General features: G+C 47.7%; 2 protein-coding genes across 4 annotated transcripts; one reads left to right on the top strand and one right to left on the bottom strand.

The window, feature by feature from the left end:
* Positions 1 to 65: 65 nt before the first annotated feature.
* Positions 66 to 6,521, bottom strand: SEC13 (SEC13 homolog, nuclear pore and COPII coat complex component). Of its 2 annotated transcripts, none has more exons than XM_052678680.1 (9): positions 6,336 to 6,521; positions 5,530 to 5,574; positions 4,626 to 4,741; positions 4,128 to 4,279; positions 3,114 to 3,247; positions 2,280 to 2,413; positions 1,645 to 1,765; positions 1,306 to 1,452; positions 66 to 879 (listed from the first exon to the last, which is right to left on the bottom strand). In XM_052678680.1, exons 1-9 carry the CDS (start codon positions 6,336 to 6,338, stop codon positions 769 to 771), a joined length of 963 nt encoding a protein of 320 aa, XP_052534640.1. In that variant the 5' UTR covers positions 6,339 to 6,521; the 3' UTR covers positions 66 to 768. The 2 variants fall into 2 exon arrangements, with proteins under 2 accessions (XP_052534640.1, XP_052534639.1); XM_052678679.1 differs by lacking the exon at positions 6,336 to 6,521 and adding an exon at positions 5,789 to 5,906.
* LOC128078441 (cullin-associated NEDD8-dissociated protein 1-like) lies at positions 6,230 to 22,901 on the top strand. Of its 2 annotated transcripts, XM_052678635.1 has the most exons (15): positions 6,232 to 6,385; positions 8,183 to 8,326; positions 9,114 to 9,268; positions 10,118 to 10,241; positions 10,890 to 11,146; positions 11,704 to 11,809; positions 12,490 to 12,638; positions 14,913 to 15,205; positions 15,853 to 15,994; positions 17,118 to 18,626; positions 19,043 to 19,138; positions 19,843 to 20,012; positions 20,120 to 20,284; positions 21,208 to 21,315; positions 21,491 to 22,901. In XM_052678635.1, the coding sequence occupies exons 1-15, from the start codon at positions 6,318 to 6,320 to the stop codon at positions 21,716 to 21,718; spliced, it is 3,714 nt and encodes a 1,237-aa protein (XP_052534595.1). In that variant the 5' UTR covers positions 6,232 to 6,317; the 3' UTR covers positions 21,719 to 22,901. The 2 variants fall into 2 exon arrangements, with proteins under 2 accessions (XP_052534597.1, XP_052534595.1); XM_052678637.1 differs by lacking the exons at positions 21,208 to 21,315; positions 21,491 to 22,901 and having other exon boundaries at positions 6,230 to 6,385; positions 20,124 to 20,278.
* The last annotated feature ends 210 nt before the right edge of the window (positions 22,902 to 23,111 follow it).

A 23,111-nucleotide genomic window follows, 5' to 3' on the forward strand; every position in this document is an offset into this window, starting at 1 on the left:
CAAGGTAGACTACAGAAATTCCCCATAAGCCCCTGTGAAAGATTACCACATACAGCATACCAGGCTTTAACCAATAAGACTTTATTTTGTTGTCTAAACAAAAACCTGAGGTACAATATAGAACTGTGGCTAAAAAAAAAAAGAGTCTGCAAATCGTATTTTTCAGTTGTTGATGTTCATTAAATAAACACGTTTGAGATTACTGTAAAGCAAAATATATATGCATTCTGCTACTCTTTCATCTTTGGGAACGCATGCAGGTTATCACGTATCTGAGCACGTTGCTTCCAGGGAAACCCAAGCACCATTTCAGCACTACCAGAATGTTGTGTCCTGCTAACCCCACCAGCCCGCCCCGTCACTTGAAATAGTTTTGGCCTTTGAGTGGCAGAGCATCTGCCCCTTACACTGATGGGTTCACAGGTTTCATTGCCTGCCTCCTCCTGTTCCTGCTCGAGGGCCCGAAGTGTATCCAATTAAATCCAACTCCTGAACCAGAAGGCAGGTTACAATTCTTACAGTATCAGGGAGTAGCACAAGGCACAGTACTTTGCTCCTCTCTTCATCTTTAATTTAAGGGAATGTCAATTAAGGCTGATTATCAACACATTGTAGCCTCCCAGTGTTGGTATGAGTGCTCATAAAATTGGACAGTTATTTCCCACATTCGTGTCCAGTTTGGATAAAACCAGTTCTTATCTGATTCAAGAAACATCGCAGGTCAGGTACGGCGATCACTTCCAGCAGCTGGGCTGGTTCAGTCTCACATCACTGCTCGTTCTGCTGCCCTTCTGTAACGGCAGACACTCCTCCTTGGCCCTTGTTGACGTCGCTGATGCATGCCCACAGCCCATCTACTGATTCCTTCCACAGTGTGACCTCAAAAACAGAGCAGGAACAGGTTTTAGCCTTAAACATTCCCAGTTTCTCATTGTCACCTTTCTCAACGATCACATCACTAAGATGGCGATGGTCTGTCGATACAGCAGTGTGTCAGACTTGTTTTAAGCATCAAATTATTTGTTGCTGTTTGCTAAATCGTTATCCAGCAATAAAGGGAGTGAGAATTCATTCTGGTGGTAGGATCCCTACAAAATAAAATTAAGCCTACATTTCCAATCAGGACTAAGAACGCAATGCACGTAGTTTGCCAGACGTTAGGATCTTCCTCCCCTATAGGTAAATAGATAAACAAACCACAAAAAACCCACTATTGCATCAAACGGAAGTCTTTAGCAGCCTTAACTCAAAACAACAGAAGCATAAATAAGACATGCGAGAGCAAACTGAGGCTGCAGTACTCACTTTATTGTCTCCTCCAGACACTGCAAGGATATTTGCAGTAATGGACCAACTCACATGCCAGACAACATCATTGAACTTATGCAGCAATTTTGGTGACCAGGAATTTCCAGAGGCATCATCGCACGTCCAGATAAACACTCTGCCATCCTATACAAACAAACAGACTGGGTTGGCTGGCCGCACAAAAACAAGCTTGTTTGCATTTCCAATGATGACTGCACTTCCACTGATGTGAGCTCTACGTGTGCCTATATGCACATTTGCTGTACATAACGCTCCTTTTTCTTACTACAGCCAAAAGCAAGGCACAAGTACAGCTCACTCCTATAGAAGTCTCACCTGTGAACAGCTAGCAATGGTACTTGTTGGCAAGCCTATGGATGGAGCCCAGGCTACATCTCGAACCCAGTCACTGTGTGCCTCCAGCTTCTGCTCTTCTTTCCACTGGCCATCTTCTTCTCTGAAAATACATTTACACAGTTGGAAGGACGGCAGCAGTGCCAGCTGTGCTTTCCACCTACTGTTCTGGGAGACTTTTAATCACTTTCAGCCTCCTGGTTTTATCCCCAGAGCACAAAGCACAAACGTTTTTACTCTCCTCCAAAAAGCTGCATGGCTTAAGCTGACAAAATCCCTTCTAGAGAACAACATGCAACACATGAGAAACACATTTGGTCTTCAGTTACTGTATGGAGATCTGCTATTCTGCAAATAACAAATGTAATCAAGGACAATTAAGCAGCCACTTTTCAAGATAAGATTAAGCAGATCTGGCAGGAATTGCTATGAGTGTTTCTAAGTCACTAAGTTGTTTCTATTTTTAAAGTACTTTTCTAAAATAGTAATGGTTAAAGATGAAAGCATAGAGATGCCTAAATTATAATTCAAGGTGCTACTGGGGACATTCAGAGACCATAAAGAATGACTTATTTTTTTTTTTTTAAAGTTCTTAAGCCTGGTAAGAAAGCACTTACTTCCAGATCTTGACAAGGTTGTCACAACCACCAGATGCAAATCTTTTGATGTAGTTTGGTTTTTGACCAGATGGTTGTTCTATAAGGCTGCCTGGTACGACAGCAGGAGCCCAGCTAACTGCATTACATCCAATCTACATAAGGAAAAAATAAGATCATCACTAAAAGCTGTGGAAGGAGCAGAGGACATTATGCTGGACGGAGAATTAAATGGATAAGAGCTTCAGATACGGTCTATTCTCAAGTGGGCATTCATTCAGGAAGCGTTAGGTAGCTAAGTAACTGTCTTATGGGCAAATATCATCTTGGAACTGTATCCAGTGGAGACGGATTAAAAAAAAAGAAAGAGATGCAAGATGTATGCTGTTGCTAAGAGTGAGGAATGCAGAAAGAACTGCGGGCCCACAGCTCAATTTTCTTTTAGTGCAAGCCACCATCATTAACTGCTTAGGTGCCTGTCACGTTTTGTTTAGACAAGTCCCAATAGTGTGGGAAAAGCACAGGTTTTTCCCTGCAGTTTTTCCAGCTTCTAGTTGAAGTTTACTCACAGCCAGATTGCAGGAGGTGCTCTCAATATCAGAGCCCTTTCCCACCATGTAACTTCCAGCACTGTGTTTAACAATCACGCTCAGATGTATTATGGCGTGGCTTTCACGTTATTTTCTGCTCCATTTTACTTACTGTAAAACATACTTTCTTACTTTGGATTTGTTTAAAACAAGTTATTTGGGGTTCTGGAAAATGATTTACATTATTTGATTGTATTTCACTATTTGGCTAGTCTGCACATTCTCTGAAGCACCAACTCAATGCTCATGTGAGGCTCCGACTCACAGTATGTGCATTGCTGATCTTCTTGACTTCCCACTGCCCATCTCCAGTGTAGCTCAGTAATGAGATCGCGCCATCGGAGCTCCCACAGGCCAGGATCAGCCCGTAGTCGTGTGGCGCCCAGCAGACAGAATTCACTGCGAGGGATGAGATGGACTGGGTTACAACAGAGCGCTAACTCAGCTGCCTAACCCAAACACGGACTTGTATTACTGAATGGTCACTCAAAGTGAGCAGCTCTGCAAGCTAACAAGTCTTAGCACTCCTGAATTTCAGCAAAGACAGTTACCACAGTTTACTGAATGATGGAAAACTGCCTCTAGTTTTAGCACCATTTTAGATACAGACCACCAGAACAGCACTTTCAGTGAGGTAAAATCCTCTTGACTATCCTGGCAACAGTGAGGAGATATCAGTGATCCTAGAACAAAAGCTGACAAGCTGGCACAGCATTTAAAGTCTAGATCAGTAACAAAACAAAGGTATGCATCCATTATAACTCATTTTTAACCCTGGTTTAGTCTTAAGAGCATGGATCAAGAGTAAATTCTAGTTGAATCCTTTGAGAATAAAGAACAATACTGAACAGCAAAGCACCACTTCTTTCTTTGTGCCTTGGCATACTGAACACTTCAGAAACATCTCAGCTGTGCTTGTAGGAGAACCAATCACGTCAACAAAACAGTTTCAACTGGAAAACAAAACACAGCACACTGAAGTTCCTTCTTCCTTTCCTCCTGTAGTGGATACATACAAAGCTATTTCAAGACTTCAGTACCCTACGACCTTGTTTGTCCAAAGCTGATTTACTTGTCCTGTGTATGTACCAGGACAGCAGGTTTTCCAGCAGTAGGCCATTCTGTAAGTGTCCTCCCTGTGCAGAGCAGACTTACTGCCTTCCCTCCATTAACTTATCACAATCTGATGGAAGATTTCTTCCTTAACAATGATGGGTTTATTCCAGTCCAAACCCCATCCTTGTCCCAGTGTCACTCCCCAGTTCCAGACACCACACACCTGAGGAATCGTGCCCTGTGTACTCATAGGTCTTTTCCCAAGTGCCATTTTCTTCCTTCCAGATAATAACCTTCCTGTCATAGGAGCAGGAAGCCAAGATGTTTCCGTACATAGGATGAGCCCAGGCAACTTGCCACACTGGACCTTCATGCCTGCAAGAAACAACATTATTTGGAAAAAGCTGGGAGAAATGCATTCCTGTTGTGGCTGTTTCAGCCACCACGTCACAAACTGGTGTTCCGTACATCACTGATACAATGATATGAAGAATATGAAAAAAATGAAAAATAGGGTATGACTGCCAGACAAAGCCATTATCATTGAAAACAATTCCAAACATTTATCCTTGTATTAAGATTGTGAGTTTAAGTCTATAGAGATATAGATGTTAAGTAAGCAATGAATCAGAAAGCCACAGCATTACTTCTGTCTCTGTTCCCCCCAAAACGACAGAGTGTTAAAGACTTGCAAAGAACATCATCTTTTAAGACCATTTACCCTCTTAGGTCTGCAATGAGGATTTGACCTCCATTCCGAACATCAAAGATTTTCACAGATCTGTCTGAAGAACAGGTCGCCAGCCGAGTGCCATAGTAATCCATCTGTGCATCGTGCTGCAAGGCAACACATACGGTGCTGTTGGCCCATGCAAGCTCTCCTTTCTTAATAAACATCATTACATTTTGGAAGTAGCTCTAAGAACTGCTAACAGATCACTAAGTCCCAACATGACAGGATAAGGGGAACAGTCTTTAAATAAGCCAGACAAACCACACAAATCATTTATTTCCCCACCTGCTCTTTTCTCTGGCTGTACAAACGTTACTTGTGCAGCAGGTTGCGTGCAGAGTGGGGATGCACAGCGCTTTCCGGAGAGGACAGGAGTTTGCTTCCACCAAGTGCAAAGCCTTGACCAAGTTACTGCTGTCATTTCTTACTGTGTACATTCAGTATAATTGCACTAACATATTTTATTTAGCTTGAAACGTCAGCATTTAACAGCACTCCTTGCTCTCATAAGCTGCTTTGTAATCCTTCCTCCTACGCATGCTTGCACAGCAGCTCCCACAAACACCCACATCAAGGAAACTAGTGCTGTCCACCCCGCTGCCATGCCATTCAGCACTCGGGTGTACTTTGTTCCATTGAAACAACCTTCAGCATGGAAACCGTGAGCATTAAGCTTCTCCTTTCCATTTTCCTGCTCTCCCTTACGAAATAGCACTATCAGAATTGTAGCCGGGATTTGATATTTCACATCCCAGAGGCCTTTCGGCAAAGATACACCGTGCCCTCGGACCCCGCAGTACCGCAGCAGTCTCGGTACAGGCCGGCACAGCAGCCTCACAGCACCAAGCCGCGTTTTCCGAGGCCGCGCGGCAGCAGCACCGCGCACACTTACAATCATGTCCTCGTGAGAGGTGTCCACGGTGTTAATGACGGAAACCTGCGGAGGGAAAGGGGCCGGTTAGGGAGCATCGCACCGCGCACGGGCCCGGAGCCGGCGCCCGGCCGGGAGCACAGGGCCGGCCCGGAGAGGAGCGCCTCTCCAGGTCCCACAGTGCCGGCACCGCCGCCTTCTTCCGCTGCCCCCCGCTCTACCCCGAGACGCCTCCCTGCCCGCGGAGTCGGTCCCGGCCCGCCGCCCTCCCCATGCCTACCATGGCGGCGGCTGCGGGCCGTGGAGCGACGGGCGGCGATCGCTGTGCGGGCGGCAGCGCGGCTCAGACGTGGCACAGCGGTCCGCCACCCAAACGGGCCCCGTCGCGGCGCCGCTCGCGCACTTGGTTCCGCCCGCACTCAGTTCCGCCCGGCGCCGAGCGCGGGCGGGGAAAAGCGGTGCGGGGCCGACCCGTGCTGCTCCGCCGCACTCCGCTCAGCGCGACGGTTCGCTGGGCCGGCGGACGATGGCAGCCGCCGCTCCGTGCGGTAGTCCTGCGGCTGCCGGCCTCCGACACGCGCCGCGCTGCGAGCCGCTCCGCCTGCAGAGGCCGCTCCGCCTGCAGGGGCCGCCCGAGGCCCGGCGGCGCCGCCCGGAGCCGGCCGGGTCGGCGGGGCCCCCTCCCGACGGCCGCCCCGGGGCCAGTCCCGCCGCCTCGGGGGCGGCCCCGCGGGGAGCGCGCAGCCCCTCTGCCCTCCGCCATCTTCCCGCGGGCGCCCGGCGCCGCGCCGCCCCGCCGCCCCGCCGCCATGGCCAGCGTGTCGTACCATATCTCCAGCCTGCTGGAGAAGATGACCTCCACCGACAAGGACTTCAGGTGCGGGCCGGAGCGCCTCGTTTCCCCGGGGCGGGCCGTCCCGCCGCCGGGCTGCGGCCGTTTGGAGGGGGTGGCGGCCGAGATGCCGGGCTGCGGCACCCTGCCTCCTGGGCAGGGAGAGAAGGGCCGCTTCTGCTCGTCGTCGATGTCAGTAGAGAGGGAAAAGAATCTCTGTAGGCGCGGGACTGGCGGCTCGGTGCCCGGGCTGCGCTACGGGACGCGTCCGATCCGTTACAGCCGGCACCCGTGTGTGACAGGTGTCCCGGGCAGCCCGCGCCGTCCGCCGCCGTTGGCAGGTTCCGCCCGTGCCCGTTACCCGCCTCGCGGAGCCCGCAGCGGGCAGCGGCGGCCCCGCGCTACGCGCATCCCGCCGGCCGGTGGCCATACTTGGTCATGCTCGCGCTGCGCGGGCACGGGAGCGCGGGTGCAGCCCGGAGGCTCTTCCGGACCCGGCGCCCTGCGGTTCTGGGTTTCTTTTTGGGGTTCTGGCCGGCTGCACGATGCCGCGTGTGCCGGGCTGCTGCCCCGGGGAAGGCTTGCGCGTGGGATGCGGCCCCGCACCGCCGGCAGCGTTTGTTCCTTAATGCTGAATGACATACATCGGAGCCGGACTCAAAATGGAGGTGTCATCGATGAACGAGAAAGGGGAGCTCCTGCTCGGCTCCTTTTGGACACCCGTCCCTGTGCTCAGATGTAATAACCGTTGCTCAGGGCCTCAGTCTGCTGTATATTTCCTGCTCCCAGGAGAGCAGATAGTTACAGAACTTTTCACTGTGCATTTTGATGTTGTCTCTGTAGGAAATTACATTGGCTGACAGTCAGAGATCTTGTTTTTCTCCTAAACTGAAGTGAGAAGTACTTGCGTGGTTTTGCTCATGGGAGAGAAAAGTGCAATCGGAAATATCATTTGTGCCAAATACTGTCCTATGTTGTTAAGGAAATGCAAATAAATTTGATTGGGTGGTGGATATGGAATGAAGAGCAGAGGAGTGTTCCTGAATAAAGGGACAGCAGAGCATCAGAAGGCATGGAACGCTCAGGGCTGCTTCAGAGCAGCAGTAAATATTGATACCTGTTCTCTATAACGGAAGAAAAAGCTCTGCGAGGGGTCTGAGTGAGGAGAGGGCGGCCAGCGCAGCGGCCAGGACCTGTACCAGCCCCAGGGAGCAGGGGCGTGTGAGAAGGGCGAGGTTGGGCTGAACAGTGCAGCTCTAAATATAGCTGGGGGAATTTTCAAGGTAGAGAGGATCTTTTTATAAGGTACAGAGGGACTTTTTTTAAGGTACAGAAGAAGTTTAAAGGTCTGGTGTGGAGCCATGATTTTATTTTCCATTTTTGAGCTAGGCCTTCCCTGTGTGTGGGACCGTGCTGGAGATTTCAGAAGGAACACAGGCGCATTCTCAGTCCCCATGCTTGGGTTCCTAGGTTTGATAGTTGGTGAAAAACCACTCGTATTTTTTCCAGCGTACTTAACTGTGTTCATTTAGGCACTGAGAAAATGCACAGTGGGTCCCATCCCACAGCGCCAGTTTCAGTTGTGCCTTACCCCATCCTCGTCAAATATTTTTAGAAGAGAATGTCTGTAACATTTTCAGAGACTTTCTAGCCAGAGCCTTTTCACCAGCTGCCTCACTCTGAGTTTTCTTCTTGTCAGAAAGTATCAGTTCTGTGTCTTTTTCATTAGAGTGTAAAGGATGGTAGGTTAGTCTTTGAAAATCTGTTTTTGTACAAGGACTTATTGTCAAGAGGAGGAGTGTCTGTGTATCAGCCAGTCCTCTTCTGCTACATTTCTTCCAGATTTATGGCCACCAATGACCTGATGATGGAACTGCAAAAAGATTCTATAAAACTAGATGAAGACAGTGAGAAAAAAGTTGTGAAAATGCTTTTGAAATTGCTGGAAGACAAAAATGGGGAAGTACAGAACCTCGCTGTCAAATGGTAAGAGCTGCATCAGAAGCTCCCGTATTCACTGGCGATTACAAGGCTGTCACAGAGCCTTCTGAGTGTTGGAGTGCAGCCTGCTCCTGCTGCGTTGGCACCCTGCTCCAGCCTCCTCTCCTGGGGGCTTTCCCTCGCCTGCTGCACACACGAGTTTCTTTACCTGTTGGGATCCAGGCAGGGTGATGCCTTTGTTGAAGCAGTAGGTGACTTCAGAAGTAGTTGAGTTCTTACCAAATTGTGAGGCAGCATGCCTGAGATTTCATTTCTTTAGAGAGAAGCTCAGTTTAAAGTTTTGGGACAACAAGCTCCTCTCCTTTAGAAAGGTTTGAAGTCCAGTGCTGAGTTTCCCAGTGTCCCTGTCGTTGTTACAGATGGTATTAAGCTGATGGCAGGTTCAGCCCTCTTTGTGGACATATGGTTCCTGCTTTACATTTTTCAACTAATTAGCTATAATTGCGAACAAATGCTGTCAAATACTTTATGCACAATTTTGAGTACAAACTCACAAGCAGGAAACACAGGTTGTTAAAAGTTGTGATAGTGGTAGTAATAATAGTAATAACAAGAAAAAGTGCAGAGTGAAGGGAGCAGACTCCCCATAGCAGTTCTGAGCCTTGGCTAAGGAGGAGGCTTTCACACATGTGGCAGAGGGCAATAGATAGTTAATAGCGTGTAAAAACCATTTGTTCTAGGAAGACAGTCTCTTAGGGCTGATTTTGTTTCAAAACTGACTTGGGAAAGCAGTCCTCTTCATGTTCATTCTCATCTGGTTGTCCTTCTGCAGCCTGGGCCCACTGGTCGGCAAAGTGAAGGAGTACCAGGTGGAAACCATTGTGGATACACTGTGCACAAACATGTTATCGGACAAGGAGCAGCTGCGGGACATCTCCAGCATTGGGCTGAAAACAGTCATCTCTGAGTTGCCTCCGGCTTCTACAGGTAAAATGTTTGTCCCTGCCTGATAGATTGAGGCAAAAGGGAATCATCGCCTTTGGGAAGCAGGAAAATGGGTGGTCAGAGCCTGAACATTATAAATTCCTTATTCACTAGCTGGAGGACAAGAAATGAAGGAAGAAGGAAAGGTAGTTCAAGCTGAAATACTGCTATGGGTAGAGATGAGGTGACATGAGATCTCTTGAGCTGGTCACTGTGAGGATGCATCTGAAACTGCATCTGAGAGAAATCCACTTACGTTTCTGCAGTCCTAAGGCATTCAGTGCGAGGTGAGATCCAGCTGCTCAGGACATACCCGGCATTCACGGAGATGTAAGTTTCCTCTGCAGCCATTCCGTGTATCTGCTGCTCCTTTATGGCAGGTTGCCACAGCAGTGCTGTGCCTGTGTTAGAGGCTGAGAGGAGACTGAGGATTAGTTTGCAAATCACTAAATTTCATCACAGAGCTGATGAAACAGGGCTGCTTCTGCTATCATTGCTCTCCCTATACAGAAAACACTGATGTGTTGGATCTGAATATTTTCAAGTTAAAACAGGTGAAAAAGAAACTGTCAGAAAACTCCCCCCAGCTCTGCTCCATGAGTTCCATGGCAGGGGCTGCCCACTCTGTGCCACCGTTTGGGTAGAAGACTCTCCAAGATGAGGAGCTGCTTTGGGAGCATTAGCAAGCTGTACTGCAGCTGGAGGCTCCTTGCTGCTGGCGATGTCTGTCCTTCACCTCAAACAAAAGCTGGCTGACTGCTGCTCTTGTCATCTCTTCCTGTGGTGAATTGTTATTTTCACTGTAGGATCGAGACCTCTTTCTAAGTGACAGGAAAAATCTCTCTCTTGCAGGTTCCACCATGACAGCAAATGTATGCAAAAAGATCACAGCCCAGCTGACAGGAGCTATTGGAAAGCAGGAGGATGTATCTGTGCAGCTGGAGGCTCTTGACATCCTGTCAGATATGTTGAGCAGGTACCAAAGGATTTCCTTTGGCAGCTGGGTGCAGCAAGGGGCTGCACTGTGTGTGTTTGCTTTTGATTTCTGTATTTCCCTAATCTTACTCTGTGGGCTTAAAACTGAAGGATTTGGGTTGGCTGCCACTGGGGAATATCTCAGCAGAGCAGATTGCCCAGCAGGAATGAGGGGCTGCATGCTGAGCCTGTCTGTGCTGGGCAATAGTGGTAACAGTAGTGATGGATCCCACAGAGGCTCTGTTAAAAAAAAAAAAAAAAAAAAGTAAGGCAAGGGAGGGCAAAGCGGGGGAGTTTATTTTAGCCCTGTGATCTGATTGCACTTGCATTTTTGTTCCTGGCTGCCTCTTTCTCTTGTTACATAAGTCAGAGTGACAGTGTCATATGTCAGCTGCATGCAGGAAATTATTGACGAAGCCCCAGGTCATCTAGAAGGACTCAATCAAAATCAAATTACTCCATGATGAAGACAGAAAATCTTTCCCTGTGTTGTACAGTACAAGCCAGTGTTCAAAACCAGGATGCCAAAAACTCCCTTTTGCTCTCCCTTCCCCTTCATAGCTGAAGAGCTTGTATGCTTTTTGCTGGCATAGGAGCTTTTCCTCTGACATGCTGACTTTCAAATTCTGTCTCATTCTGTTGGTTGCAGGCTGGGGGGAACGCTCTACTCTTTCCATTCTTCCATCCTGAACTGTCTCCTTCCTCAGCTAACGAGCCCCAGGTTGGCAGTACGTAAAAGAGCCATCATTGCTTTGGGTCATCTCGTCCTGACCTGCAGTGGGAGCATCTTCTCAGAGCTTGCAGAGCACCTTATTGCTGAGCTGAAGAAGAACGAGTCTACTTCAACTACCAGGACATACATTCAGTGTGTCGCTGGCATCAGTAGGCAGGCTGGACACCGCATAGGTAGGACAAGTGGCTTGAAACAGTACTGGAAACAGGCATGCATTTTTTTTAAGCAGCTCTCCTTCAGTGGTAAAAGAAACGCATTTGGTCTGTTCCTGATGTGTTAGTGGGTTGTGCTTGGGGATTCTCTCTGTGGTCCTAATTTGGCATTGGTCTACACTTGGGAGGAGACACCAAACGAACTCTCTGGCTGCCATTCTATAGTGTACTTCATCTCAAGGTCTTTATCACTGCCCTGGTCTGAATTAATGCTTCTGTGAATGATGGCAGTGGATTCACCTTATTTTAAATAAGAGGAGAAATGTAGGATAGCAAGTCTGAAAGATCTGCCAGAACTGACATTCAGCCCTAGAAGACTTCTAGGTGTAGCTCTGTCTATGACTGAAGGGCCAGGGTCGTCTCTGAAAATCCCTGCAGGGCTGCTTGCTGATGGGCTGCTGGCTCCTTGCTTGGCTCCCTTGGCCTAAGGGATCCAAGTGGGGGATGCTGTGCCAGGCACGTGAAGGAAGTAGCAGGTGGCTGACATTGTTTACCACTGCTTACTTTGTCTTTCCCAGGAGAACATCTGGAGAAGATAATTCCTCTGATTGTTCGGTACTGTAACGTGGATGATGATGAGTTGAGAGAGTACTGCTTTCAGGCATTTGAGTCTTTTGTGAGAAGGTGTGTGCCCTTGAACAGCTGCACCATCCTTTGCACTGATGTCCTTCTGGTGTAAATATGTCTACTTACAGTGTCCTGGGCTGAGTATCTTCCTACATACATTCCTGTTGGGAAAGATAGATCACAAATAACTTTTCTTCTTCACATACAGAGTTGGGTGTGATTTATGAGCTGTATTTCCTCAATGTATAAAAGTGTATTTTCTGTATTGGTTTTGCAGAACTAGGAGTTTTTCTTGTCTTTGGAGGATACCTTGAGAAGGGGGTTCCTAGAGCAGGGAGGGAGTGGAAGGCAAGAAGGGGGGTCATATAGAGGAGCTGCTGAGCTGCAGCTTTCCTGACATTCGGTCAGAAGTTCAGGGCTTGTCTTGGAGAAGCAGCCCTGCAGAGCTGCTGAGCTTTTCTCCCATGGGGAGCAGACTGAACCAGGTGTTCACAGCTAGTTTTTTTCTGGGGTGTTTGTTTTTTTCCTTATAGAAACCAGTGCATTCTCCCTAGGAGAATGTGGTATTGCTTCATGCACGGTAAGAAGAGGACTTAACTCATACTAACAAAATGCTTAAACAATCTGGGAAGCATTTTGTGACTCTTTTCAGATGGACTGTATTAGTTGAATATTTAAAATTGCTTATTACTCTTTTTATTAAGTCTAACTTCTAGAATTTTTATTTGTCATGATAGGTGCCCAAAAGAAATTGACCCTCACATCCCAAACGTGATGAGTCTGTGTTTGAAGTACATCACCTTTGACCCGAACTACAACTATGACAACGAGGAGGAAGAAGAGGAAGAAAGGATGGAAACTGAGAATGGGGAGGATGAAGAACAAGGTGCCTGCTTATGGGGATGACTGTGCTTAGCAGAACACTGGTTTACGTTTCTCCCCTTCCTGCTCTCTCACTCTCTGGGATGTTACTTTTCAGATGTGTCTCAAGACAGTGCTCTTGATTTGGTTGTTTTAATTTACTGATGGTAATAACAAGAGCCTCAGATCTCGGCCTGCCTGAGGCAACAGGGAGAACACTGAATCTAGTGCTCTGAACTGTCAGAGAGTAGGTGGAGGAAGCATTGCCTTTCTTGTCCCTGCTGACTTAGTAGTAATCTCCTAGAGCATGTACAGGGAGCAGCCATGCTTCATGCTTGGAAATCCTGAGGAGCAGCTCTGACATCTTGGCTGTTGGAAGCACTTCCTTGTGCTCTCAGAAGTGCCAGTGCTGCTTGCAGCCTGCCAGGCAGACCTCAGACTGTGGCTCCGAGCAGCTGGTTTGGTGTGTGTGGGTTGTCAGTCGAGGGGAGGTGCCATCTTTGAGCCTTCTGAAGCCTGAGCTTCCACTGGTGGCACCAAGCATTTGAATCAGCTGTAACCAGGTTCCTGGTTCTCTGATAATTTAGCTGCAGTAGATTCACACATGTGCCAGTTAGAATCTCCTCCTGGGATCCTAACGAAATGGTGTTTCTTGAGAAGAAAGATGTTACGAGGAGATCTAACAATTGCAGTTAACGGTTACCTTATGGGTTTCTTACTGCATCTGCTGGGGTGCTGTGCAGTATTCTTTTGGGGTTAGATGATCTCTAGAGGTCCCTTCCAGCCCCTACAATTCTGTGGTTCTGTGAACTGCTGTTGAAATGAAAGGCTGCCATTTCAGCGTAACAGTTTCAGTTCAACCCAACTCAGCCTACAGATATTGTAGCCACACCATTGTTATTATTATAAGGCAGCTATTTTTTACTGCTTTGTAGCAGAAAGAAGCAAAGCTACAGTCCTGGACCCTTAAGTAGAAACATTAGAAACATCTCAGTCACCAGTGAAAGCAATCTGATACTGTCTTAAGAGGGGTCTTGTGTTTACTTTCTGAATCTGTTTAGCTTGGTCAGATAGCAGGTTTGTGTCAGAGTACTTTCACCTATAGAAAGCATCTTGTAATGTCTCTATTTATAGCTGCATGAAATGTGTGGCAGCTAAGAGCAAAGTTAGAACAGGTTCCCTGAAAGGAGGGCATGTTTGTTTACTTTCATGCTAACCAGGGTAAGATCCTGGCTGGCTTCCTGGAGAGTGTGTTAGTTCTTCTGCCAGTAACACTGTAAATTGTTTGCTATTTTGTGCCATTCAGGGATTGCTAAGACAAATATTTACGTATTTCTGCCTTTAAAATTTCTGCCTTTGGGCTCCATCAGAAGAGGGGTGGCCAGCAGGGACAGGGAGGTGATTGTCCCCCTCTGCTCTGCTCTTGTGAGGCCCCATCTGGAGAACTGCATCCAAGTGTGGAGCCCCCAGTACAAGAAAGACAGGGAGCTGTTGGAGAGGGTCCAGAGGAGAGGCATGAAGATGATCAGGGGGCTGGAGCACCTGCCCTACAAAGACAGGCTGAGGGAGCTGGGCTTGTTCAGCCTGGAGAAGAGAAGCTGCGGGGTGACCTCAGTGCAGCCTTCAGTACCTAAAGGGAGCCTGCAGACAGGAGGGGAATCAACTCTGTGGAAGGGTTGATAACTGCAGGACAGGGGGAAATGGTTTGAAGTTGAGGGAGGGGAGATTTAGATTGGACAGATTTAGATTGGACGTCAGGGGGAAACTTTACAGAGAGAGCGGTGAGGTGCTGGAGCAGCTGCCCAGAGAGGCTGTGATGCCCCGTCATCCCTGGAGGTGTTCAAGGCCAGGTTGGATGGGGCCCTGGGCAGCCTGGGATAGTATTAAATGTGGGGGTTGGTGCATGCAGCAGGGGGTTGGAGATTCATGATCCTTGAGGTCCCTTCCAACCCTGGCCGTTCTATGATTCTGTAAAATCAGAGAATCTCATTTTTCCTTCAAAACAAAAGCCTTCATGCCTGAGCTGACGTGGCTTCCCCAGTAAGTGAAGTAATATTAAGGTTTGTTCTGCCAGCTCTCACGTGAAACAGAAGAATCTGAACTCACATCAGCCTTGGGTCACCCTGCTGTCTCTGGTGACATCTGTAGGGACAGGCTATTCTGGACAATTTTGTATGTGTGAGTTATTGGCACCTGTTTGTTTAGTCAGCCACAGGGTTGGACTCTGAGATATCAGGTGATGGTCTACTTCTGATTTGCTCCTGACAATGCACCTTGTTTTCCCTTGTCTTCCTTCCAGAAAGTGATGATGAGTACAGTGATGATGATGACATCAGTTGGAAAGTCCGCAGGGCTGCAGCAAAGTGCCTGGAGGCCATTGTCAGCAGCAGGCATGATCTCCTTCAGGACTTCTACAAAACCCTTTCTCCAGTTTTGATAAGCAGATTTAAGGAGAGAGAGGAGAATGTCAAAGCTGACATCTTCAGTGCTTATATCTCCTTGCTGAAGCAAACGCTGCCCGTCCAGAGCTGGCTGCATGCTTCAGACGACTCTGACAAAGATGATGTTTCCCTGACAATGCTTCAGAACCAGGTGTGTGAGGAGATGGTGGGCTGGATGACAGCAGAAAGCAATAAAGAGAAGTAGATAGTGAGCCACTGATGAATGTGCCTAATAGTCAAGCTTGAGAACAAAGCTAGCTGAAGGAGCTTTGGGCAGACCACCAGGAGGGAATGGATCCCAAGGGTTAACAGTTCCCCCTTTTTTTTCAGTTCATTCTTACTACCCTTCCTGGGAGTGAGAGCTGAGGCAGAGCAAGAGCACTCAGCTGTGTGCAGTTGTTCCCCTGGCTCAGCCTCTGGCGTGTTTTTAGACTGTACAGGACACAGTAGCCTTTGGCTAAAATAATGGTCTTGTTGTATTTCTTAAAGCTTTTGTTTCAGGGGACAACGCCTGCACCAGAAAGGTTTGCTGGGGATTCTGTTTGTAGAATATGGAAGAATAAAGTCCCCTCCAGCTCACCTGTTTGTGTATTTTTTCTTCACATGCACTGTAATCTTTCCTTTGTCTTGTTTTCTAATGAACAATTCCACTGTTGACTGCTGAATGCTGAATGTTTTCTTGCTGTGCTGTTGGTGCTTCTGGCTCAGCTGAGCAAGCTGCTTTGGTAACAGAGCTCTGTGCTCTGGAAGCTGGGATGACCGATGTGTTTCTTTCTGTTTTGTTTTTCCACACTGCAGGTTCCCAGCATTGTCAAGGCCTTGCACAAGCAGCTCAAAGACAAGAGCATCAAGTCCAGGCAAGGTTGTTTCAGCCTCCTGACGGAGCTGGCCAATGTTCTTCCTGGTTGCCTGGCAGAGCACATCCCTGCACTAGTGCCTGGTAAAGCTTGTCCATGGTCTGTGGGTTGGCTCTGTTAGTTGGTATCACAGCATGTGTGCTCCTGACCTGTGTGTTCAGGTTTTATTCCTCTGTATTGTCTCTGTTCAGCTTCAAGGCCTGCATGTCAAGTTCTTCTCCACGTTGATACGTTAAGCAGTTCCCAGATCAGTCCTTAGTTCTGTCTACCACTGACAGCCAGGGTAAGAATACCAGTTTCATTTCCACAGTCCCTGGAGGAGGTGTCTTTAAGAGGGCATGTTCCAGCCTCCTTTGAAATTAGCTAGAATTACTTGCTAGCCTGCTGAGGTCAGTAACAAGTGACTTTTTCTTTTACAAAATGTAGTGGTATTAACAAAGATATTCATTCTGACTGATAATTTTATATGTTCCCTCACGTTTTTCACAGAGCTTTCCTTGCCTGTGAGTTCATGAAGTATCCCAGACTGCTGAAAGGCTTGTAGTACTGAGGGTCTGCTTTGGCTTTTGGAGTGACTGTGTAGTAAATGTATAAAAAGTCTCCTGTCCTTCTTTCTTAGGAATCAGTGCATTGCTTGTAATCAGAAAGCCAAGCACAACTTCAGGGATAGCAAGCAGTGTTGTGTTTCTGATTAAGTCAGAAAATGGACTTGGAAGTATGTGACATTTAGGAAGGAAGTCTGCTAATGATCCACAGTTATGTTGCTGGCAATACTAACAGGAGTCATAAAAGAAGTCATAAGACTTCCCACAGAAGAATAAAGGAAAAGCTCAGAAAGGGACATTACAGCTGTGTGGGGTGTCTGCTGAGAATGGAGAATTCCAGCCTTAACATTGTCAGTCCTGGTTGTATTCTGATAACAGTCCCTCCTTACCTCAGCCCAGGATGACTTTTCTTATTAAGTTTTAAAAAGTTTCTGTGGCCAGCTATCAGTGCCTGCTGCAAAGAGTGACTGCTTCTTCCCCGAAAGCAGAAAGGCTGCAAAGATAATAGTTCTTTGGAATGGTAAATATAATTTGAGTGCGGAGAGGAAAGAAAACAGATTCAGATTTTGCCCATTTTCTGAGGGTGTCTTTGGTGGCTTTTTTTCCCAATAGAAACCATCAGTGGAAATAAGCAGCGTTCATTCTTGTCTCTTCTGCACAGGCATTGTTTTCTCCTTGGCTGACAAATCCAACTCCTCCAACATGAGAATCGACGCGCTGTCTTTCCTTTACGTCCTTCTTTGCAACCACCAGCCAGAGGCATTTCATCCTCATATCAGAAGCCTGTTACCTCCAGTTGTGGCCTGTATAGGAGACCCCTTCTATAAGATCACTTCAGAAGCTCTGCTGGTTGCTCAGCAGCTTGTGAAGGTTATCAGGCCTCTGGACAAACCTTGCACTTTTGATGCCAAGCCATATGTGAAGGACCTTTTTCCTGGGACTCTGAAACGATTGAAGGCAGCTGACATTGACCAGGAGGTAAAAGAGCGTGCTATCTCGTGTATGGGACAAATCATTTACAGTCTGGGAGACCATTTAAGCACTGATCTGCAGCCAACGTTGAAGATATTTCTGGAGAGGCTCAAAAATGAAATCACCCGATTGACAGCAGTTAAAGCATTAACACTCATTGCCAGTTCTCCACTTAAAATAGACTTAAGACCTGTCCTAGGGGAAGGCTTCCCCATTCTAGCTTCCTTCTTGAGAAAGAATCAACGCGCCTTGAAACTCAGCACTCTGGCCGCTCTGGATATTCTGGTGAGGAACTACAGTGACAGCCTTAAGCCTGTCATGATAGAGTCTGTTCTTACAGAGCTCCCTGCTTTAATCAGTGAGAATGACATGCACGTTTCCCAGGTGGCGATCGCATTCCTTACTACTTTAGCCAAGGTTTATCCATCCTGCATCTCTAAGATCACTGGTTCAGTTCTTGCTGAAATCTTTCAGCTTGTCCACTCACCTTTGCTTCAAGGAGGGGCTCTGAACGCTATCATTGACTTCTTCCAGGCTCTGGTTCTGACAAAGGCAGCCACTGTGGGCTACTCAGAGCTGCTGAAGCAGCTGACGGCACCCGTGTACTCCTCAGGTCCACCTGGGGCATCGGCAGCGTTACACAAGCAGGCGTATTATTCTGCTGCTAAGTGCGTGGCTGCCCTTTCCTCGGCCTGCCCCAAAGAAGCCCCTGGGACAGTGAACCAGTTTATCCAGGATGTAAAAAGCCCCAAAAGCAGCGCTGCTGTAAAGGTGCTGGCCTTCCTTTCGCTGGCAGAGATGGGGCGCACCACGAACCTCACGAGTGCTCAGAGGGAGCTCAAAACCGTCATCCTGGAAGCATTCGCTTCCCCCAGCGAAGAGGTGAAATCTGCTGCTTCCTATGCACTGGGGAACATCAGTGTTGGAAATCTTAAGGAGTATCTTCCCTTCATGCTGAAAGAGATTGAAAGCCAGCCCAAGAGACAGTACCTCCTGCTGCACTCTTTAAAAGAAGTCATTAGCTCCTCCCCAGCCGACAGCCTCAAGCCCTACGTGGAGGACATCTGGGCTCTGCTTTTTAAGCACTGTGAGTGCTCAGAGGAAGGGACGCGCAACGTGGTGGCCGAGTGCTTGGGGAAGCTGACTCTGGTGAATCCCTCTGAGCTGCTGCCTCGGCTGAAAAAACAGCTGTCATCAGGTAATGAAGAGCAGCGCTGAGATGGAGAGGTGCTTTGTTTTGCTGGAAGCTCCTCTTGTAAAGCACTGGTGGGTACTGCGGGGAGACAGGCAGACCGGAGAGGTGAAAAGGAGACGGGGGATCTTTGCGAGGGGCTCAAAGGAGCCATGCATTGCATGGGCTGTGGGAGGTGGCTCACAGCAGGGACTGGACAAAGACATTGTGCTGGGAGAGGTTGTTCAGACAAATCCTCAGCCTGCTTTTCAATGCATGTCCGCTGAAACTGAGAGCAGGATATCACAGAATCACAGAATTGTAGGGGTTGGAAGGGACCTCCAGAGATCATCGAGTCCAACCCCCAATATGTGCTACAAAGTTAAAGTGATGATTTTGTCTCTTGATCTGTCACTGTTTTCTTCTTTCCATCTTTGTCGCAGGCTCTCCGCATGCCCGCAGTACAGTGGTGACTGCAGTCAAATTCACCATTGCAGACCATCCTCAACCTATTGATGCTCTTCTGAAAGGCTGCATAGGTAAGCTAGTGAAAGTCACAGGGTGTGTGGGAACAGGTTTTGGCTTTCATTAACAGCTCAGGGATTTCTCACACCTCTGTGAGCCTCACCTAATCCAGTTATTTTTCTGCAGTGCCTCTTTGCTTTTGGTGCTCAGGAGGAGCACTGTCACGTGGGCCCTTGCTAAATGTTGTGATACTCTGCTCTTGGGCATATTCTGTTGGTGGCAGAGATTTTTAGGAAGCATTAACTCCCTCTGCTTTCAAGCGTAAGATTCAAGCATTATGCAGAAAGGATCTTGTGAAACACAACCTAAATTAAGGCCTTATACCTCGTAGGGAGCCTCTGTCTCAGATCTGTTGTATGGAAGTAGGCCTTCTGCTTCTGAGAAGTCTTATTGGAGCAAAGTAGATCTAAGCAAGAAAAAAGAACGCCGTCCTTGAATACTGAACCTTCAGATGTGACTTTAAGGGAAGGTCTGTGGTAGCTGGAATCTTGCCATTTATCTTTATGCCCATATGCAAAAAAATATGCACAATTCTTCTACTGAGGATATAGTAATCCTCAATGAAAGTATCTCCAGTGTCTGTTAACCATGCCCCTAAAGTTATTTCACCATAGCTGTATCCCAGCTACATCAAAAATACACTGTAGTGTTCCTGTGTCAGTTACAATTGCTTCTTGGTGGACCTTTAAAACACTGCCTGATGTGTTCTCAACCACAGGTAACTTCTTAAAAACCCTTCAGGATTCAGACCTGAACGTTCGACGGGTGGCTTTAGCCATGTTTAATTCTGCTGCTCATAACAAACCTTCTTTAATCCGGGACTTGCTAAACACACTTCTCCCCAGTTTATATAACGAAACGAAGGTCAGAAGAGAACTCATCCGAGAGGTATGTCATCGCTTTGTGCCGAGCGCGGTACGGCAGCAGCTCTGTGTGTGTGAAGCAGTCATGCTGTCTGCTGGTAGGTTACAGCTCTGTTTTTTTTCTTGTTTAAGGTAGAAATGGGGCCATTCAAACACACGGTGGATGATGGCCTTGATGTGAGGAAAGCTGCTTTTGAATGCATGTACACACTGCTGGAAAGCTGCCTTGACCGGCTGGATATCTGTGAGTACCTGAACCATGTGGAGGATGGACTGAAGGATCACTATGATATTCAGGTGGGTAGGTGCTTTGCCAAAACTGCTGTAGGACAGAGAAGTAACTGATGTTACTCAGCTGTCACGGAGTTGACCAGATCAATCTATGGCCGTGACAGGAGGGCAGCAGGCCTCTGCCCTTCCATCCCCACCCCGGTCCCACAAAATGGGAAGGAAGGAAGGGAGGAAAAGAACAGCAGCAACAATCTATGGAGGAAAACTTGTTTTACTATGATACCAGAATACAAGATAACACAATAGATACAATTTAATTGAAATTGAGACTATTAAAGCAGACAAGATGAGAGAGAGAGTTCCCGGGACCGAGTCAAACCTGAACAGCTTGGAACGGCTGGGAAAGCACCTCCAGCACCCACTGCCAGGCAGCAGGAGAGCGCCAGCCCTGGAAGGGCCAGATCCCAGGACTGCTGTAATGTACAGGGATGGGAACCTGGGACTGGGGCAGTGACACTTTAATGCCCCGTGCACTGCATGATGTTTTGATGTGGAATACTGAAACTCCAAAACAAAAAACATAAAACCATAACATCAGCTCTGAGGGAGCCAGGGCACGACTCATAGCTTGACAGGAGCACTGTTTCCTTTTCATTCTGTTTAATCTACCTCCACTTAGAAAGGTTACAGCAGTGGCACAACTGCTGGGTGAACGCAGGCTTTCTCTCAGAAGCTGAGCACCCCACAGACCCCTGGCAGCAGGACGCCTGGGACCTGAGTCCAGCTGGGCACCTGTTGTACGTTGGCTGCAAGCAGGTGCATTTCTAATTATGACTCTTAATAAAAACCCCTCGCAGAAGTGCAGAGGAAACCACTGTGGTACAGATGCCATGATGAGAGCACAGCCTTCTGCAGACAGATCCATGCTGAAGCCAGGGCACTGGAGGCTGCAGCGAAGCAGCACATCTTACCTTTCCTCCTTTGTCTAGATGCTGACTTTCATAATGCTGGCCCGGCTGTCCACGCTTTGTCCTAACGCAGTTCTGCAGCGGCTCGAGCGACTGATCGAACCGCTCCGGGCAACCTGCTCCACAAAGGTGAGATCAGTGGGGCGTGCTGGGCGTTCTTGGCCCTCTGCTACTACTTCTGAGCAACCTGCTCCCCAAGTCCCTGTGGTCAGAAAACAATCTGCTCGCTCTGCTGATGTGGTCAGTGTTGTGCCAGCATCACCTTTTCTTAATCCTAACTGAAGATTCTGCTTTGGATTTTTAGGTAAAAGCTGGTTCAGTGAAACAGGAGTTTGAAAAGCAGGATGAATTGAAGCGATCGGCAATGAGAGCAGTAGCTGCTCTCCTGACCATCCCTGAAGTAGAGAAAAGTCCAGCGATGGCTGAATTTTCTTCTCACATCAGATCCAGTCCTGAAATGGCGTCGCTTTTTGAAAGTATCCAGAAAGACACTGCTTCTCTGCCCTCTGCAGAATCAATGGACCTGAGCTAGGGCTCTGCCCTGCACTCCTTTGCCTGCCTCCCCACACATGAGCCAAGGGATGTCACAGGTGGGCAGAGCGAGGATGCCATCAAGCTGCTCTGTGCTGCAGCAGCTGCTTGGCAGCCGGCGAGCACTAGCAGAAGTAGCTGCTTCTGGCTGCACCTGTGGGCACCAGGCATCTCACTGCATTTTAACGTGGCACGTGAGATCAAGGAAAGCATTGCCCCCGTGCAGGGAGGAGTAGATGTGTATGCTAAGTTTCAGCAAGCTTTTACAGGGTATGTCAAGCAATGTAGCATGATGCCATGGAAAATGGAAACCACCTCCTGGAGTTTCCCTACTGAAGTGCAAAGTGAAATAGCTTTGAAGTTTGTTTTTTTTTTAACCACTGCACACGCACTTTTTACTCCAAATTGCCTGAAGAATGTATTGTTTCACTTTACAACATGGCTGAAATCTGCGTGTCTTTTAAGTAGTGATGTACACCATAAGCACCTTTGTCAAGAAGAGGAAGGAGACTTGCATGAGCTGCAGCTGGACTTTCTTACCAAGACATCCCAGCCTGTCTGCACAGGGCTGGATTCATACAAGGGACAGGTGGGTATTTCCACAGCGTTTCAGCAATACTTTGTCTTTCTACTTTTACTGCAGAATACTTCAATAGGCTGCCTTCCAAAAGACTGCAGGATTGTAGTACAACACAAATCACTTACTAAGCTTTTCTCTGCATTAAGCAGGGGGCCTCTCTTTGCCTCTTGGAGCAATCAGTGCTTGTACTGAGTGACCACCACCACAGCACCCATCTGCTCCAAATTCTGGTCATTAAATTACACAGCTGCAACACTAATTAGGAGGGAAGCTCATATTGAGTGCTCCAGTATCACAGGTGAATCTCAGTAACCAGAGTTGCTGAAGCATACAGTCCACAGTACCTTCTGTCGTTTGAAAACCTCTAAAGCAGATGTTTTGTTCTAATACTGCTTTGCAGAGGGGAAGAAAAGCCTTAAGAGAAAATGTAACAGCAAATCAGAGAACAAGTGCACCACGACACATTTCTTACAGCCATGAAGTTGTAATAAGTTTTCATTTCTCATTTTTGACAGCGGTTGATGTGAAAAATATTTATAGTGCAGTGTTAAAGAATATCCACCTTGTTTGAGTGGTAACTTAAAATAAAAAATGTACCTACGAAGCCATGTTCATTCCTGAATTCATTGCTTGTCACAGCAACATTACATTGCTAACACTACTAGGAGCCTACAGAACAAGGGAACATCTGCTTGCACGACCTTTTCTTAGCCTCCACTAAGATGTCAGTTCCCTCCCCTGCAGCATGATCACAAGCAGGAATGGCTCCAGGCCCCCTGAAGCACAAGTACCGGGAAGGAAGCAAATCTCCAGG

This window comes from Tympanuchus pallidicinctus, unplaced genomic scaffold, assembly GCF_026119805.1.
Source record: "Tympanuchus pallidicinctus isolate F22 unplaced genomic scaffold, pur_lepc_1.0 scaffold17, whole genome shotgun sequence".
Classification (NCBI taxonomy): domain Eukaryota; kingdom Metazoa; phylum Chordata; class Aves; order Galliformes; family Phasianidae; genus Tympanuchus; species Tympanuchus pallidicinctus.

What these genes read in the sequence shown, in the direction of transcription:
- LOC128078441 (XM_052678635.1), top strand. Translation starts at nt 6,318, where the DNA reads ATGGCCAGCGTGTCGTACCATATCTCCAGCCTGCTGGAGAAGATGACC. An exon ending in TTTGAGTCTTTTGTGAGAAG is followed by an intron (nt 11,810 to 12,489) that starts GTGTGTGCCCTT and finishes TTGTCATGATAG; the next exon opens with GTGCCCAAAAGAAATTGACC. An exon ending in TCTTCTGAAAGGCTGCATAG is followed by an intron (nt 19,139 to 19,842) that starts GTAAGCTAGTGA and finishes TCTCAACCACAG; the next exon opens with GTAACTTCTTAAAAACCCTT.
- SEC13 (XM_052678680.1), bottom strand. An exon ending in AACCTTGTCAAGATCTGGAA is followed by an intron (nt 1,766 to 2,279) that starts GTAAGTGCTTTC and finishes ATGTATTTTCAG; the next exon opens with AGAAGAAGATGGCCAGTGGA. An exon ending in CCATTGCTAGCTGTTCACAG is followed by an intron (nt 1,453 to 1,644) that starts GTGAGACTTCTA and finishes TTGTTTGTATAG; the next exon opens with GATGGCAGAGTGTTTATCTG.